This window comes from Nannizzia gypsea, genomic scaffold (assembly GCF_000150975.2).
Source record: "Nannizzia gypsea CBS 118893 supercont1.2 genomic scaffold, whole genome shotgun sequence".
NCBI classification, from domain to species: domain Eukaryota; kingdom Fungi; phylum Ascomycota; class Eurotiomycetes; order Onygenales; family Arthrodermataceae; genus Nannizzia; species Nannizzia gypsea.
The window spans coordinates 1,499,756-1,515,737 of NW_003345200.1; the positions used below are offsets into that span (position 1 = coordinate 1,499,756).

General features: G+C 46.8%; 6 protein-coding genes and 2 non-coding genes across 8 annotated transcripts; 5 read left to right on the top strand and 3 right to left on the bottom strand.

The window, feature by feature from the left end:
• Window positions 1–662: 662 nt before the first annotated feature.
• On the top strand, window positions 663–2,222 carry MGYG_02574 (hypothetical protein; the record flags this gene model as incomplete). Its single annotated transcript, XM_003174997.1, has 4 exons — window positions 663–672; window positions 768–973; window positions 1,038–1,167; window positions 1,231–2,222. 4 exons carry the CDS (start codon window positions 663–665, stop codon window positions 2,220–2,222), a joined length of 1,338 nt encoding a protein of 445 aa, XP_003175045.1.
• Window positions 2,223–4,454: 2,232 nt separating this feature from the next.
• Window positions 4,455–4,940, bottom strand: MGYG_02575 (hypothetical protein; the record flags this gene model as incomplete). Its single annotated transcript, XM_003174998.1, has 2 exons — window positions 4,455–4,527; window positions 4,711–4,940. 2 exons carry the CDS (start codon window positions 4,938–4,940, stop codon window positions 4,455–4,457), a joined length of 303 nt encoding a protein of 100 aa, XP_003175046.1.
• Window positions 4,941–5,705: 765 nt separating this feature from the next.
• On the top strand, window positions 5,706–6,137 carry MGYG_02576 (hypothetical protein; the record flags this gene model as incomplete). Its single annotated transcript, XM_003174999.1, has 2 exons — window positions 5,706–5,818; window positions 5,915–6,137. 2 exons carry the CDS (start codon window positions 5,706–5,708, stop codon window positions 6,135–6,137), a joined length of 336 nt encoding a protein of 111 aa, XP_003175047.1.
• A 318-nt stretch (window positions 6,138–6,455) lies between these two features.
• MGYG_10529 lies at window positions 6,456–6,562 on the top strand. Its single transcript has one exon. It is a non-coding gene; the product is annotated as a tRNA-Arg (tRNA).
• A 187-nt stretch (window positions 6,563–6,749) lies between these two features.
• Window positions 6,750–9,093, bottom strand: MGYG_02577 (SLY1; the record flags this gene model as incomplete). The annotated part of the gene is made up of 4 exons (XM_003175000.1): window positions 6,750–8,269; window positions 8,328–8,710; window positions 8,767–8,995; window positions 9,054–9,093. The coding sequence occupies 4 exons, from the start codon at window positions 9,091–9,093 to the stop codon at window positions 6,750–6,752; spliced, it is 2,172 nt and encodes a 723-aa protein (XP_003175048.1).
• A 96-nt stretch (window positions 9,094–9,189) lies between these two features.
• MGYG_02578 (hypothetical protein) lies at window positions 9,190–9,570 on the bottom strand (the record flags this gene model as incomplete). Its single annotated transcript, XM_003175001.1, has 2 exons — window positions 9,190–9,303; window positions 9,334–9,570. The coding sequence occupies 2 exons, from the start codon at window positions 9,568–9,570 to the stop codon at window positions 9,190–9,192; spliced, it is 351 nt and encodes a 116-aa protein (XP_003175049.1).
• Window positions 9,571–10,433: 863 nt separating this feature from the next.
• On the top strand, window positions 10,434–14,744 carry MGYG_02579 (C-x8-C-x5-C-x3-H type zinc finger protein; the record flags this gene model as incomplete). The annotated part of the gene is made up of 7 exons (XM_003175002.1): window positions 10,434–11,085; window positions 11,471–11,812; window positions 11,909–12,089; window positions 12,141–12,169; window positions 12,791–13,283; window positions 13,354–14,587; window positions 14,628–14,744. The coding sequence occupies 7 exons, from the start codon at window positions 10,434–10,436 to the stop codon at window positions 14,742–14,744; spliced, it is 3,048 nt and encodes a 1,015-aa protein (XP_003175050.1).
• An 875-nt stretch (window positions 14,745–15,619) lies between these two features.
• Window positions 15,620–15,692, top strand: MGYG_10530. Its single transcript has one exon. It is a non-coding gene; the product is annotated as a tRNA-Thr (tRNA).
• Window positions 15,693–15,982: the final 290 nt, after the last annotated feature.

Genomic DNA, 15,982 nt, shown 5'->3' on the forward strand with positions numbered 1-15,982 from the left:
GCAAAGGGAGCTGCTTTGCCGTCTGATGCCCTTCCACTGCGCGTAATGTATACTATCATGCTCTCCTACTATTTTGCTTCCTCCGGTTATCTTGGTCTCGATGTTCAAATCTCAAGCACACAAAGCCACCTCTTTAAGTAGAAGAACGGGCTCCGTTAAAGTTTAACTAGCCGAGGTATCTTGTCTCATATCTTTGGTGGAGAGATACGTGGCGCTTAGCGACCTCATTCGGTGATTTGCCCCACTCTCAGCCGGCAGACGCCGTAACTGCCGCATCTTCTGACGTCTCTCATCTCGACTGCTCGTCTGTTCTCTTGCTGCCCTTCTGCCTGTCGCTGCATGGTCTCATCTCCATCAAGATACTGGAATCCAGCCCCTCCTACCCTCCTCTTATCTAGCTGTATTTACTCGTTGAAAGTCGACTTCTTAGTGGGCTCACAAATTTATTAGTCAACTAACTAGTTAGTTAGCTCACTAACCGCCTGTTTGCCAGTTACGTCACTGCCCAGACGTTCCGTTCTAATTGCACCCCGCAACAGCCACAGCTACATTCTCACCACACTGACGAGAACAGGAGTGGGAAAAAAATCACTGTCTGCTATCGCATCTAACTTGACAACTACTTCAGTACTTTCGACTGCTCGCCCCTGCATCTTGTGATCATGGCTTCAGGTAGCTTCATCCGAGTCTTCCCTGCCTATTTCTCGAGAAATCACGAAATATCATATCTGCAGGTCAAGGGCTAACATGAAAATTATTCTCCATAGTGACCCTGCACGCCGTTACTCTCGATGGAGGTGATGATATACGAGAACGGGATGTCACCTTCACTGCTACTATGTATCGTTGCATCATCGGCCGGTCCTCGAAATCCGGGAACAGCCTGTTAAAAGCTAGCAATGATAATTTTCGATTTGATAATCGTGTTGTCTCTCGAAACCATGCTGAATTAGTTGTAGATGCCAAGAGTAAAGTGAGTCAATTCAGCTATTGCTCGATAACCCGTTGTCCCTAACCATAACCGTGACACTCTATAGGAAATCCATATTAAAGATATTTACTCTTTGCATGGGACATGGCTAAACGACAGCAAGTTGACATCGAAGTCTGTGTTAGTCTCAAATGGTGACACAATTACCCTTGGAGCCACAGTCAACAGAGGAGAGGGTAAGCATGGACTGCTGTTCGCAATTTTCATAGGTCTCAGAACTAAATTGTCCGACCCTATAGAATCATTCAAGCCGGTCAAGATTCGTATCGAATATACCTGGAAGAACCCTTCTCGGGTTATACCCTCCTGTGAATTACCATCTACAAATACTTATACTGTTCCAGAAGATGAGGAAGATAGTGAGGTTGAAAGCGGAGACGAGTGTGGTGACATTATTGACGTCGAACACGATCCATTCCTTCCGTGGCAAGAGGCGCCGTCGAAGTTGAATTTAGATGGAGAAATTATATCCATCAAGTCATCTTTAGGCCCAGTTGAGCCCGAGACAGAAAGTATTTCCTCCCCGGCCGGTGACGATGACGACTGTGAGGCTTTGCTTCCAGATGACTTTAGCCTGGCATTAGTTGGGAGTGCTATCTACCCTACGCCTGATGAAAGACCAACAGGTGCTTCACCATTTAGCTATCCTCATTCAATGGGCCACTCCGGAACTGAAAAACCCCAAGGGATCGGCGCTCAGTTACATACTCCATTCCCGAGGAATCACCAGACTGAAGTAACGGAAACATCCAACACTCCTTGGTATTCGCGTTTTACTAGCAATGACTTCATGGAATGTCCTCCTCCAAATCCATACACGTACGAACTTAAGCCGGCACCCCCTAATGCTAACGCGCCAGATCATTCTACAATGACGATGAAAGCCGTTGAAAAGCCAATCACAGACCAGGTCGAACCTACTCTATCGTTCCCAACCAGCACCAACACTTGCGGTACTAAACGTAAGTTAGGGAATCTTTGTGATACCAAGGATCTAGACAGCCAGGATCTCCCAGATGCCCAGCCTCAAGAGACCTTCCCAGCCACCGATACAGCCACGAATAACGAATTTAGTCCTCCACCAAAGCGAGCTAAATCTTCAAATCCTCATCAGCCTTCTCGCATTGCTGTTTATGCTCGCTATGCTGCCACGGCTATTACTGGAGCCATTGTTGGTGGAGTTGGTACTGTGGTTGCCCTTGCTTCTCTGCCACCAGGTTACTTTGATTAAAAAGTACACGGGATCCAATACTTCCTAAGCTACCGGCTTTCACTTTACTATCTTTTTTTCCTTTGACACCCGATCCATTGGGCTATTCTTTATCATCTTGTCATGATGTTACCGGTTTCTATAAACCTCACCATTTTTTAATCTTTCTTTTCTACTAATTCTTGACGACGCATGGCTAGGGTTGTGGCGCCGGAAAACGGAGTTCGTGGTGGACATGGGAGGGTTCCTATTTGCTATTTCTATATTTTTTTTAACGACTTGTCTCAGAGGGCTTTTATTCATCTTACTTTACCACGGACACCAATTCATGTCGCTGGTTATGGGGTTCGTGGCTCAGGTAATAATTATGCCTGTTCTCTAATCAAGCAGTGATAGTAATTTCTTCACCGGTTGTTCAGTCTCGCTCAGTTGTTTAATAGTTAACTACTTATGTTATGGATTTATCCTTCTAAGGTGGTTATCCCATTAATAAGTTATCCCGTTGAATCTTGGCCATTTTTTATCCCGGGCTAATATCCCTAAATGTATAAATACCTACTCCGTAAGTCCAATGGAATATTCAGTTCGATCAGCTGGTGCTAGAACTTAAAACGTTTCTCCAAGGTTAAGTTACCATTTAGTTAGTTACGTGACCACTTTTAACATTAGACTTTGCCCAAGTTTATTTCAACAACCACATCAACGTTATGTCAGACCACAACATCAGTCATACCTTGGATACTTACCTGCGTTCAAAACCAGCGGTATGATAAGAGCCTTTCGCTGCCGCCGGCTTGGCTTGGCTAAATACAGTTAAATATGCCGCAGCTAACCAAATTCTGGTTTATCAGGATGGATTCCCGGAACTCCACGGTAATGAATCCTGCCTCTGGCATCCAACAGGTGCTTAGTGGCCCTGTGGAGTATCGCCCCTCAAAGAATTGCGATTGTGACGGGTGAGAGGGCTGCGTTTTTAGTGGTTGATTCTGAATTAGTTATTCAGCAGTACGGTGACACAGGCGCGGATAGTTGCATACGTTTTTCCAAATTTTCAAATCATAGTATCCCATATTTTCAGCTGAACATGATCCAATTTCCATACTCCGTATTGCAGCGCTCTTTCTGTCAACTATCAGCGATCGTCAGCGCTAGCTAGAAGGTTGCTCGTGTAGTTAGTTGGTTCGGCTCGAGCTTGGTCATCGACCAGGTTGCACCCGATTGAGTCGCGTAACGCCATTTTATCATTGAGTGGCTGTCCATTGTGAGTGGACACTCAATTTCTCTCTCGGGCTTTCCTTTCCTTCTCCCTTTTATATATATCTCCTGCCCCTTCCAGTGCACAACCTGGAATGAGTATGGTTCCCTGGTCTGAAAAATTATCTATCGGAATTTTCTTACTCTGACCTACAGAATATTTAAGGGATACGACGCCTGGACTGTCATATAATACCCTTTAACAAGCATGAATGGAATATTATTATACCTTCTTAATCATTAAGAGGTGGAATAAAAGAAAGAAAAGAGATAAAAAGAAAAGAATTATGTGACAAGTGAGGAGTGAGGAGAAAAGTGAGAAAAGATAAAAGAAAGTCAAGAAGCCGACCTTTTAAAGTCGATATGATTCGATGCCATTTTTCCTCCGCCACTAAAAGGTAGCCAAGGAGAGAACTGAGCTTCTCACACCTTCTTCTCTTTACTCATAACTGGCCAATAACCGATCAATAATACTTCATGCAACAAAGTGTTTTTGGTAGTCACCTTCTTTTTCCTGTGCAACAGTCGCTTCGATACCTTTCGGCTTCTTCGCTTGTGATGAATTTGTCAACCAACGCTATCCACCCTTTGCTTGGGGACACTCTTTTTCCTTTTCCATTTCCGACTTACGCGAATATACCCAAGATCTGCTCCATATCCGGTTTCCTGTTTCCCGAATCCTACCCAGGAAATGGAATTACGAGCTACAGGCATTCAATTTGCTTGACTCATGGTTTCCCACGCATTTAGTTTACTAAACATCGGACAAGCACCTCCGATGTCTCCAGTTTAAATGGTTTCTTTGGGGGATGTCTATAGTGATGCATGACAAGGCCCAACCAGATATGCACAGCCTTATCTTAGGATTACTCGCCTATTTCCTTACTCCTGTCCCACTCACAAGATATCCAGCACCACCTAGTTTGGCGCCTAGATATCCTATCATAAAGCTCTCAAACCATCTTGATTACACAACGTCCCTGACATGGGCTTTGGCCCTTACCCCTGGGTCTCAAGGTTGGACGTTGAATCAGCCGATTGCACAATGGAGCGGGCTTCATTCAAGTTTACCCTGTATGTCTCTGGTAAATACAATGCTGCTCTACTATACATCCTCAAAGGAATAATATCGGACAACGTGATATTGTGGGAATGGAAATACAAATACTTGGTGCAGATGCTACCGTAACAGGTAGCGGTGTAGAGGTACTGGGCCCATCAAAGGCCGTTGAGTTACACGGCTGCAAACACGCACCTGTAGGGGCTTGCCAGCCTGTTGGGCCCCTCGTCATTTGACACCCGAACCAACTTCTCGGTTTGTACTCGACGCTGCCAGCATGGCTTCTCTGAGAATCCAACCCCCCTTTTCTTGCGTTTGATTTGTTCTTTCCAATACGCATGTAACAATACGTCCCCCCTCTTGAATATCTCGTGAATAGTGTGAGTAAGACGCTTTACATATCCGCTTGGTGCATACTTTCCCATTAAAAGTGGCGTCCTTGATCCATGTACGCTCCGTTATAACACATTTTCTACCCTTATTTCATGCGATATCCACTGTCCTGCTTTCTCTAGATGCTTCTGAAATCACTTTTGAACGAAGGTACCGCGGGGAATGCACATCAAGGGCGGGCTGTGTTCAATTAAGTCTGCCCTGGTGTCACCTAAGCATGCGTTTTATACTATTTCTGCTGCATCAACAACGATACAGGGGCTAAGTATAACCTCTGACGCAGGCGCAAGATTTAATTTACGGCAATTGAAACCAAATATAGCTGAACTGTTCCGGCTCATACGCCGATGTTCCTTTCCTATAGCCGACTTTTACCCTATAAAGCTGTACCGTACCTCCGTACGGCAATTGAGAGCTGATCCTGTGATTTTCGGTTGCCGTACATGCACAAAGACATGTATCGGTATGTTACCCCGGCTAAGCGGTCACAAGCAACCAAGGGAATCAATACCCGCTCCATTGGATACCTTGTCTTTTACTACATAAATAGTGGGTGCGTCGTTCGTTGAGAGGGTGAGGAATTCTTTTCATCTCTACTATCTCCCCTTCTTCGCCAGAAATATCACGAAGTAAACATACCTATTTTTGAATATCAGGCATCCTAGATAATCACAGCTCAAACCAACATCGCCCCCCGTGTTTACTGAGGTTCTGGATTTACGAATACACCTTCAAGAGACTTCCAGAGCCTGCAGTGTATTACAGCACTTCCTAGACGAGTTACAAATTCGGTTGATATGGCTCAACCGCAAGACTACCGTACAACTATTTACCTAGATCCACAACACATCTTCTGCAATAATGGTATGACTTTTCTTACCTGCAGATCCTGTGCAGGCAACCCACCCAGGTGAGCAAAGACAATGAACCTTTTACGAGGAGGTATATCCCCTCGGACTTGACCGGTTGTGCATCTAGTGGCCCATGGGCTAACAAGCTTGTACAGAGAATTCGAATGCAAGGACTGCAATGGCAATGGCTTTAATACATACATATGCGACCACTGTCAGAATGTATCTGTGCCGGACCAAGCGAGAATAAGATTGTTCACTCCTGGCCCATTGGCTGCGGGATCTCCAAATCTCAAATCCTTACGGTCATCCTCCCCTGAGGGTTCTATCAACTCTTCTGGCCATCCACCCACGCCAAGAAACCTAGGTTCGCCTTAGGACGGTCGCCAGAAATAAGTAGGAGAAAGTGAAATGAATGGACAAGTGCCATTTTAGTTGGGCATACAATGAGCAATGGGCCAGCAGTTGCATTGTGGTTCCTACGGAATCAGGCGGCTAAACAATATAACAACTGCTCTGATATACATTTTCAACTGTTATTTTTGTCTGTTCACGAGCGACGTTTTCAAGATATATGTATGGTATGCAGGATTACTCCAAGTATCAAGTAACGTATATCGGACAACTTGTGTGGTAGCCACAGGCTCTAGTTGTGCCTCTTGTTGATTCTCGTGGGTCGAACATCAAGCGCAAATAGCCCTCGTGGCGTAATGGTTAACGTTTCAGACTTCTAAGCCACGTGATCCCGCAAAGATGACGCGCTCTGATATCTGACTATCCCGGTTCGAGTCCGGGCGGGGGTGCTTCTTTTTTTTTGTTTTTGTCACCATTCTTCGGTTTTATAGCTCTTCTTTTGCTTCTAGTTTTCTGGGGTGAAAGGACGCATCGCATGCATATTGATTATATGGTCTGTCTGCCAAAAGTTAGCTCGTAAGAGAATATATTGACTATTATCATTAAAGCTGTGCTTAAACTCTTTGACACTGTTTATCAACTCTCATGCCCAAGCTTCCCAAGGGCCTCAGTCAAAAAGTCATCAGCATTCAACAAATCGGTACTGCCGTATACAACTCGTCTGCCTGGGCCAAGCCCGGAAGTGTTAGTTGTGCCACCGACACCAGCACTCGCTCCGCTTCCTCCGACAGAAACTCCGGCACCAGCTTGTCCGCCCCCAGTCCGATGCACCCAGTCCTGCAAATTACCGTACTCGTCCATACTGCCCCCGCCGACAGTGAAAACAATACCTTCGTTGAACGCCTGACGTCTTTGTCCAAAGGTTGCACTTGTCCCGCTCGTAGCAGATCCACTAGACTGGGCATTGCGAGTGGATGCGATTGAAGGCGGCATGGCACCCCGGGCATTGGCGCTCCGTGGATCAAAGTAAAGGTAATTCTCTGTGAGTGCAATGGTTGAGCTGGATGCCGCTGACGGATCCATGATTGATTCGGTAATCTTCGTAATGGTTAGATCTTTGTTGGCTGGAAGGAAGTTTTTGACGCCTGATATAAGCGAGTCGAAGTTCGCGCCAAGGGCCCCGGCTGTGATGCGGTCCGTCAACCGGTTCGAGAGAGAGGAAAAGCCACGGAAAAGGTCGGAAGATGGCTGCTGAGGTGCGGCTGACGTCGACGTCGACATCATTGTCATTCGCGTGATTTCTCGTACGCGCTTCACATACGCTATAGGACTGAGCTCGGTACATCCAGCCTGTTTCAACGCTTCTTCAAAACGGTTCAGTTCGGCACGGGACAGGTCTGACTCTGTGCTCAAGAACCAGATGATGAATAATCTCAATTTGTCAACTGGGTTATTTCCACGCTCAGTATCTGATATTATCTCCAGCATCTGCGTTTTGTTTTGCTTGTTGATATTTTCTTCAAGCTGAAAGAAGTTGTCGAGCTGGCGGTCTTTGATGCCTTTAAGTAAGGCAGTCGCGATGTTCATGTGCATATCAAGAAGGGCTTTCCGCTCACGTAGTTCAGGGAGCAGTGTGATAGCGGTCTTGAGGTGCTGGGCAGACGCACCCGCATCAATATTGAGGTCCTCAATCGAAGATGCCCCTGTTTTCTTCGTGATTTCGTTAGCGTCATCTTTATACCGTGTTAACTCCGCATCAATGTCTTCAGCAACCTGAGGAAAAGGCACCCCTGCATTCCGGTTCCAGAAGAAGTCATTGACATTTAAATCATACGATTTTGTCGTTGTCCCTTTACTTAGGTCAGACTCATCAATGGGTGACTGTACAGTTATGCGGTTCAGATGCATTTTCAGAACGTCGTGAATAAGGGACTGGTATGTCCATGAGTGAGAAAGCATTGGGACAAGGTCAACATTTCGATCGACGATTATCAGAACAGGCCTGCTAGAGGGTAATGTAGCGCCTTGTCTTTGAGAACCACCAGAAAATAAGTTGTCTTTGGAGTTTAATATATGGTCTCGGAGTTTGCGATCAAGTTTTGCGGCTATAAGCTCAGCGGCTCCACCCTTTGGGCATCTGATAATGGGTATAGATCCTGGATGAGAGATTGTTAGTAACAACCTTAGCCACGGATTGAGGGGTGCATCACCTACCCATCGTGACGCTGACACTGAACAGACCACTGACAATTCGGTCCACAACAGTGTCCAGCTCTTCATCCTTGGTAGCTGCGCTATTTATTTTCCAGTATGTATCCTTCCCCATGCCTAAACTGAACAGTTCCGGCTCTGCAACTGTGAAATTTAAATATTGATCATATATCTGGGCCACTTTATCTGCTGTTCCAGTAGAGGCAATTTCAGCAGCAAAGTCTTCGAGGATAGGTCGGGGAACAGAAGAGAGGAAGTTCACGTATGCGGGGGAGTAGAGACCCTTGGATAGGTCTGAGGTGATAATTTTGATGTTTTCAACGGTTGGCTCAACCAAGTATATAACAGGCACATCTGGAATAGGGTAGCGCCGGGAGTTCAGATTACTATTTGGTGGTTAGCCATGGTAACAAAGCGTATTTAGGGGCAAAAAAGCACAAACAGATGGATGGTAACACCCCAGCTTCGAAGGTCGTTCACCCGAAGGACACTGCTAATGACATCACGCCCGAGATTATCAAAGACAAGTATCTTCCAGACTGGGTCGCCGTCTTCATTTAGTAGGGGAGCAGCTCGAGGTATAAGACCATTTTTCCCTGCGGCGGAGTCTCCTTGGAGCTCATTCTGAGGTGGGATTTCATGGTTCAGGTTTAATATGTGTTCAATTGCAGCTTTTGGAGCAGGTCAGCGTTCTATCCTAGGTGGTAATAATGGATATTGAGAACGTACCAATCTGCCGCTGCCGGAGGGAGAGGGGGCTAGATGCCATTGTAGCATCTAGTTTATCGCTTATGTTGTATATGTCCAGTAAAACAAGTTACTTAACTGGGCGGGTTCTTCACTGGATGTGTCCATGCAGCGTAAGCTAAACTGGTCCACTGTGCGTATCGACCCGCTCTGCGCCGTCACTGCACTCGTAATATATCAATCCGTGAATGATTCCTTTGGATGCCATCGCAGCTTTGGTTATCTTGACAACCTGGAAGGAAGAAGCTCGTAGTCGACTTACGTAAGCATTATCCACGTGATAAAGGGTAAAAAACGGACCGAAACCACATGATGTGATCACGTAAGCTTCGAAACGCCTAACAAAAGGGTCAAAACCCTGAACGTCGCCTTTTTCCTCAACGTCAACTCCAACCTCCTCTGCATCGCCAACCACCTCCAACTCATCAGGGCGCCTTTCAGCGTTACCTTGCTTGGTGGCTTCGTTCTTGTACATTGCTTGTCTTGTCTTTTGTGCCATCGCATACCGCGCCACCGTAAAGAAGGTCGCTATGCCACCAGCCTCAGAGTAATATCATACGACCTCCTTCCACCCGTCCGCCACGCGCCGGCGCCTACGACCGAATTATTCTATTGCTGAAAAATAGTTGTCTGTGAAGGATACTTCCGTACTACACATCTGGCGCTAAAAAACAAAGTTAACAGAGAGCAGGTTATTGGTTTTGGAGAGACGGGGTTACTGAGAGAAGGCAACTGTTTTACTGCTGCATTTACGACCAGCAACCTAAGATCGTGTACTCTTCTTCTTTTTTCCTTGTCTTTTTCTTTCTCTCGTTTTGCCTCTGACCATTTTGGAGTTGGGTATATTAAAATTGCGCGAAAAAGGGGGATTCTCTTTGTTTTTTGAGGGCCAAAAAAAAAGACAGCCCTGGGATCTCTATAAAGACGGCACCCCGAGCGTCACCACACGGCAACAAGAAGGCTCCGGGGGAAAAGGGAGACGGTTCATGCCCAGCGGCTCAGACTCTCTCCTGGCTTCTCTGCTCTCGACCTGGCAAATGGTTCCAGAGCATCGTGCGCGCACAACCGCATCCCCAGCCTTTTTATACACAACGCTGCGTTAAGAAAAAGAGCCGCTCTCTTCAGTACAGGCAAAAAAGCGGCAGCGGAAAGCTTACGTGATCCTGGCACGACGCCACTTATGCTAGCCAAATCGGGCTAACTATATTTTTGTCAGCATTAAAGCAGCCACAACTTTATACCGCCCCAGCAAAACACGTGACCTGTACCTGCCGGCGACCTTTTTTACTTTATTTACTTTTCGCCGCAAATATAGTTCGGTTTTCTATATTTCGAGCTGCGGCCTGTGATATTTGAACGACCATGGATTCAACCACGGATCCCAATCCGCCGCCGCCGTCGGATCCGGGTGTAGGCCATTTCCATGGCGAGTTTTGGGGCGGGATGAGTGCTCTATATGGGACTGGCCAGCCAAACGACCAGCCATTCGGCATTGGGTGGGATCATCCTGTGTTCCGCCCTAGCCCCCATTCACCTTCTCCTCAGACAAACCAGAGTATCTATGCCATTCCTCAGCAGACGCAACCTCAACAGCAGCAGCAGCAGCAACAGCCCCAACCGCACCAGCAACCGCCGCCGCAGCAACATCAACAGCAGCAACAGCAGCCCCAACCACAACAACAGCCACAACAGTTACAGTCATGGCAGCAAACGCCAATACAGCAACAGCCTCTAGCTCTCGACTCACAGCAGCAGTTCTCTATGTCGAGTCCATATCGAGTGTCGCCCTACCATACACAACAAACTCCCACCTTCGATGCCACGCAGGCGGCTTCCTCATACCATACCTACACATATGACCCGCAGACCTTCTACACAACCCAGCAGCAAGTCCAGCAACACAACGCATATGATCAGCATTCTGCAAATGTACCGACACAGCGAGTGGCTCAACCTTCTCCTGTTGCAGCGAACACTCTCGATCGACAGCAGCAGTCCTCATATTTAGTACCAAGTACTTTACAGCTGGGACTTCAGGTAATACCCCGGACTTGACCTACGTGCATTGGAAACATCCAACTGACTGATATCTTTTATAGCATGGGGCTCCAGCGAATTTTTCGGGAGACTTCACCTCCCGACACTCCCATTCCCCGTATCACAATACCATCGACCCTCACTTCCTCTCCGCACCCGACCAACAGCAGCAGCAACAGCAGCAGCAACAGCCTCAACAGCTATATGCAATCAATCCTGCAGAGCTAGAGCGGCCGGCAACTCTCAAGTCAGTCCCCCTCTCGCCGATCATCCCGCCCAAATCCATTTTAACCATGATTCTAGAACCAACAACTTACAAATAGCGAATGGGCTTCAAACTGTGATATCTCACGGTTCGACAGGGCCTGTTGGCCCTGCTCCTGCCATCTATTCTAATGGTAAATATTTTACAGCCTTTTATTTTCAACTTCCCGTCACACTAACGCCCTTTCCAGGTCTTCAGGCAATTCTTCCGAAACCCTCCACTACTGCTAAGCCTCGAAAAAAGAAAGGCGTCGATCAAAAAGGGCAAACTCTCTTGACCAAATTCATTTCTAAACCAGCCGTACAGCAGCCGGTCAATCAAACTCAGAGCGAGTCTTCAAGTGACTACAGCAGCGACGAGTCAGACGATGGCCTCGAGATAGAAGAACCGCCAGCCGAGCCTTCCCCTCTCCCCGAGGTGCAACCAGACGATGTTGAAGGTAAGACTAGGTATGACACCATCAAGGTCGTTTGGGCTCCACGAAATCGACACGCAAAAGCGGCCGATGTAAGGAATTCTATGATCCTGTTCTCAGACCTTGTTAAGGGGGTGCGTGATACTTGGAAGGCTCGTAGCGAGGCCCTCAAAGCTGCAGAAAATCAGAACCTTGAAGGAAAAATCCCGTCTCTCAAAAAGGAGGTGATTCTCCAGAGACGATTGCTAGACTTGATCATTAATAATACCCTGGAGTTTGGTCACCCGTCATATGTCAGAAGGTACGTCTTCAACTTTTTCTCCTATTTAGCTTCCCCTATGTTCCCCTGTAGAAGCTTGAGTCAGTGGATAGCATTTCTATGTAGCCATGTTAAGAGGGCACCTGGGAGATTCCAGCACCATATATGCCTTGTTTCACCAAGAGCTAGAAGCAGTGGCCAATTCCTCGATTAATAAGAGGCAAGATCATCTGCTGCATACGGCGAATGCCTACGTGGTAATTTGCTCAGCATGCCCTGGCCTTTTGAAATAGACATAGGCCCTGCAAGCCCAAGTGTGTCTCTCTCTCTGGAGGGAGCTCTCCTGCTGACGCTGACAATGCTATTACCCGATAAACTTCCCCTTCTCGTCCCCTTGATGTCGAAAACTACTTCTCTGCTAGCTTTTTCCACGCTAGGGGGAGTTTTAATCACTACTTAATATAATGCTCTTGAATACTTATATATAAAGTATAGATTCGGCGAACACCCTAGTATTGTTGCGGCATTCTACTCTTTCCTGCTGGATCGTCATACTGCGGCAGATAGTGACGGCCCCCTAACGGTCAACATTTTGAAGGTATCCTTTACCTACGTTTATAAAGCAAAATAGTTACAGTCAGACTAACACGCATAATAGTTAATGGGCAAATTTATCACAATGGACCTTGCAATGCTGGAAAAAACAAAAAACGATAAGATTCTCTCTCGATTCATAAAAAAAGGGGGAACCACAATCAAGGAGCTAGCCCAGTCCATTATGGACAATGCTGCGGCTGCTACCAAGAAGAAAGCCGAAGCAGCGAAGTCTTCAGCCAAGGACGGTGGTTCTTCAGGGTCATCAACGTCTCAATCAGGAAAGCTGCGAGAAGGGACGAATAACTCGTCTCAATCTGTTATCGGTAGTAAGCGCGCCAGGGAAGACGACAGCAGCGCAACGTTGACAAAACGGGTGGTATCTCCCTCATTTGCGAAGGGCACCACTCGAGCTGTTCCTGGGGCCGCCGCCGCGGCGGTTAAGAAATTTCCTGCAGCCGGAAAGGATGCCAAATCAACTACTAATGGCGCTTCCCAGGCGTCCGCTAAACCTAAAGCAAATATTGTCATACCTAAGCCGACACCGAGTCTTTTCAGCAGCTTGATGTCAGCGTCAAAGAAACCTGGGACGTCAAATGCTGCTCGTGCTGCAGCGGCTGCAGCAGCAAAGGACAAGCCAACGTATGTTATGCCCTACATCTAATCTCCACCATAATCATTGTACCAATTAATTAACCTTATTAACATTTAGTAGTGTTGCTTCTGAGACGAAGACGACGACTCAGCCGGCCGCTCCGCCGGTAGCAAAGCCTGCATTTTCGTTCTCTGAGACTATGGCTAATCTGAATAAACCCCGAGAGCGTAGTCCATCGAAATTGGAAGAAGACACCCCGCCTGAAACTGATGAAGAACGCAAGAAGCGGCTTCGAAAAGAAGAACGGAGGAAACTTCGAGTCACCTGGAAGCCAGATAGCAGTCTCACAGAAGTGCGATTGTTCACACATGATCCTGAGGAAGAGATTGGCTATGACGACAGTATGATGCGTGATGTTGGCGATGTCGCTGGGGAGGGAAGGACGCTTAAGCTTCACCATGGCTTGGATGACCTTGATGACGAGGACGAGGGCTGGAACGAAGAGAGTTTAGCACCATATACGGCCCTATCAACCATCGATTTCAGTGATCTTCTGGAAGAAGACCGGGAAAGGAACTTTACTAAGACTGGCGGTTCCAAGGATGCAGATAGCCCTGAGAAAGTGGCCCAGGACCAGCGAGAGGCCACTACTCTTAGTGTTTTCTATACTTCTCCATCCGAAGTTCCAAATACCCCCAAAGAGCCTCCACCACCGGACAATGACGATGAGCCTTATAGCCCTCTCGTACCCTTCGGAGAACCAGATCACTTTGTCAAAGCCCGGTCGCAGCGATACTTTGATTCCCGCTCGCCCCCAGTCCAGGCGGCACCCCAAGCTACTCCTGGAACCCAGCCAACTAACCCGGCTCCCGTGGAGATATCGTCGTTATTAAAAATTCTCCAACAAAACCAGCAGCCACAGCCGGTACAACAACAATCCACTCTGCCTCCTAATGTTCCTGATCTACAACAAACGCTTGCCCAATTCACAGCCAACACACAGGTGCCTCAGTTGCAACAGACTTCCCAGCCAGGGCAGGTCCCCGGTGCACAAGGTCTGGACTTCCAGAAGCTGCTGGCAGTGATGAATGCCCAGAAACAAATGCAACAGGTTACTGCTTTTCCTCAAGTAGCTACCCCTCAGGCCCCTAATCTAGCTGCTCTTCTTTCTCAGCTTTCGAATCCAGCTGGGCAATTACAGCAACAGCAGCAGCAACAGCCGCAGAACCAGGGCCAAAATACAGATTCACAATCATACAACCAGACCTTTTATGAGGATGGGGATAACAAGCGCAGCTACGAGGGCGATGATTCCTACGACTACAACAAGCGCGCAAAGATCAAGAAACACGTAAGTTTATCCTATTCTCCTATGGTTTGTATGGCGATAGCGATATCAACTAACTGGTGAACAGCCTAAAGCAGGCTTGGTCCCCTGCCGGTACTGGAAGGAGGGCAAATGTATAAAGGGAGACGAATGCACCTTTAGGCATGACCCTCTGGACTAACCCAGCCCTTCTGTCTTTTGCCTTTTTCTCATCTCATTTCCGGCCGACGCTCTATACGCCTTTCCTTTTGTTCATGGTGTATTGCAATTTTGACAGGGTCCATCTCATCTGCGCTCTTCATCTTACATTTCTAGAAAGGCGGCGGCAAATGTCCTTTCTTTCTCTGTTTGTTTCCCCTCATGGAGTTTTGGATACCTAAGACATGTCTTTTTCCTACGCTACCGTCTATCATTCCCCCCTTTTCTCATTGTTCATCGATTTAACTTTGCAAAGCGCTGCTTTTTCTTCTACATCTGTATACTTCCCCCTCATTTACTTCCCATTTGAACTCTACCAATACCCCTGTTCTTTATTTTCAACCCCCACATACACATGTTTAATGGTCTCCCTTTTACTGCATTCTTTATTCAGTCCATGGCGTCTGGGCGGAGGAGTGGAGGCACTGCATCCCATTAGAATAACAGGTGTTCCGATCGGCGTGTGTACTACTATTACTCTATTGTTATTATTATAGATGCTAATATGATCGACATCTTGAGTAATCCTACCTCCCAAGCCTTGTTTACCACGTTCTGTACAGCTCGTAGGGCCTCACCTCTCACCCCTTGTATGATAACAACGTTCAGTAGTTATACCTACCTAGGTACCTACGTAGTTACCAAATATACATATAGCAACCTTCTCCTCCTCTACAAGTCTCTAACATGGTTTGTGCTGAGCCATCCGGGATTCACCATAATAATAATGATAATATGTACCTTAGGTAGGTAACTAGGTAGGTAACTATACTAGTGACAGGAACGAGGGTAGTTTTTATTTTATCGACGACCCGCTATTACGACTTAATGACACATCTTGCAAACTCTGAACAATTAGCCCATATGGCTTAGTTGGTAAAGCGCGTCACTAGTAATGACGAGATCCACGGTTCGAATCCGTGTGTGGGCATTTCTTTTTTGTCTTTTTATTATGATCTCTACGCGCCAACAGCTACTTAAATCGCAGACGGCTACTTTTCTTTGGTGGCATTATATCCTTGTTACTTGGAAGAGTGAGAACTCATGTTCAATGGTTTATTTTTTTGGGTGCTTGCCAGAAAATATGCCTGTGTTAACGGCGATCTGGGTCGCTTATTTCTGGCCCCAAAATGTCATTTACTATCTGATTGTCATAGCTTGTGTTGCTGCATGAGTCTAGCAATTGAACATTATGATATAAATTATATAGATCACATAGAT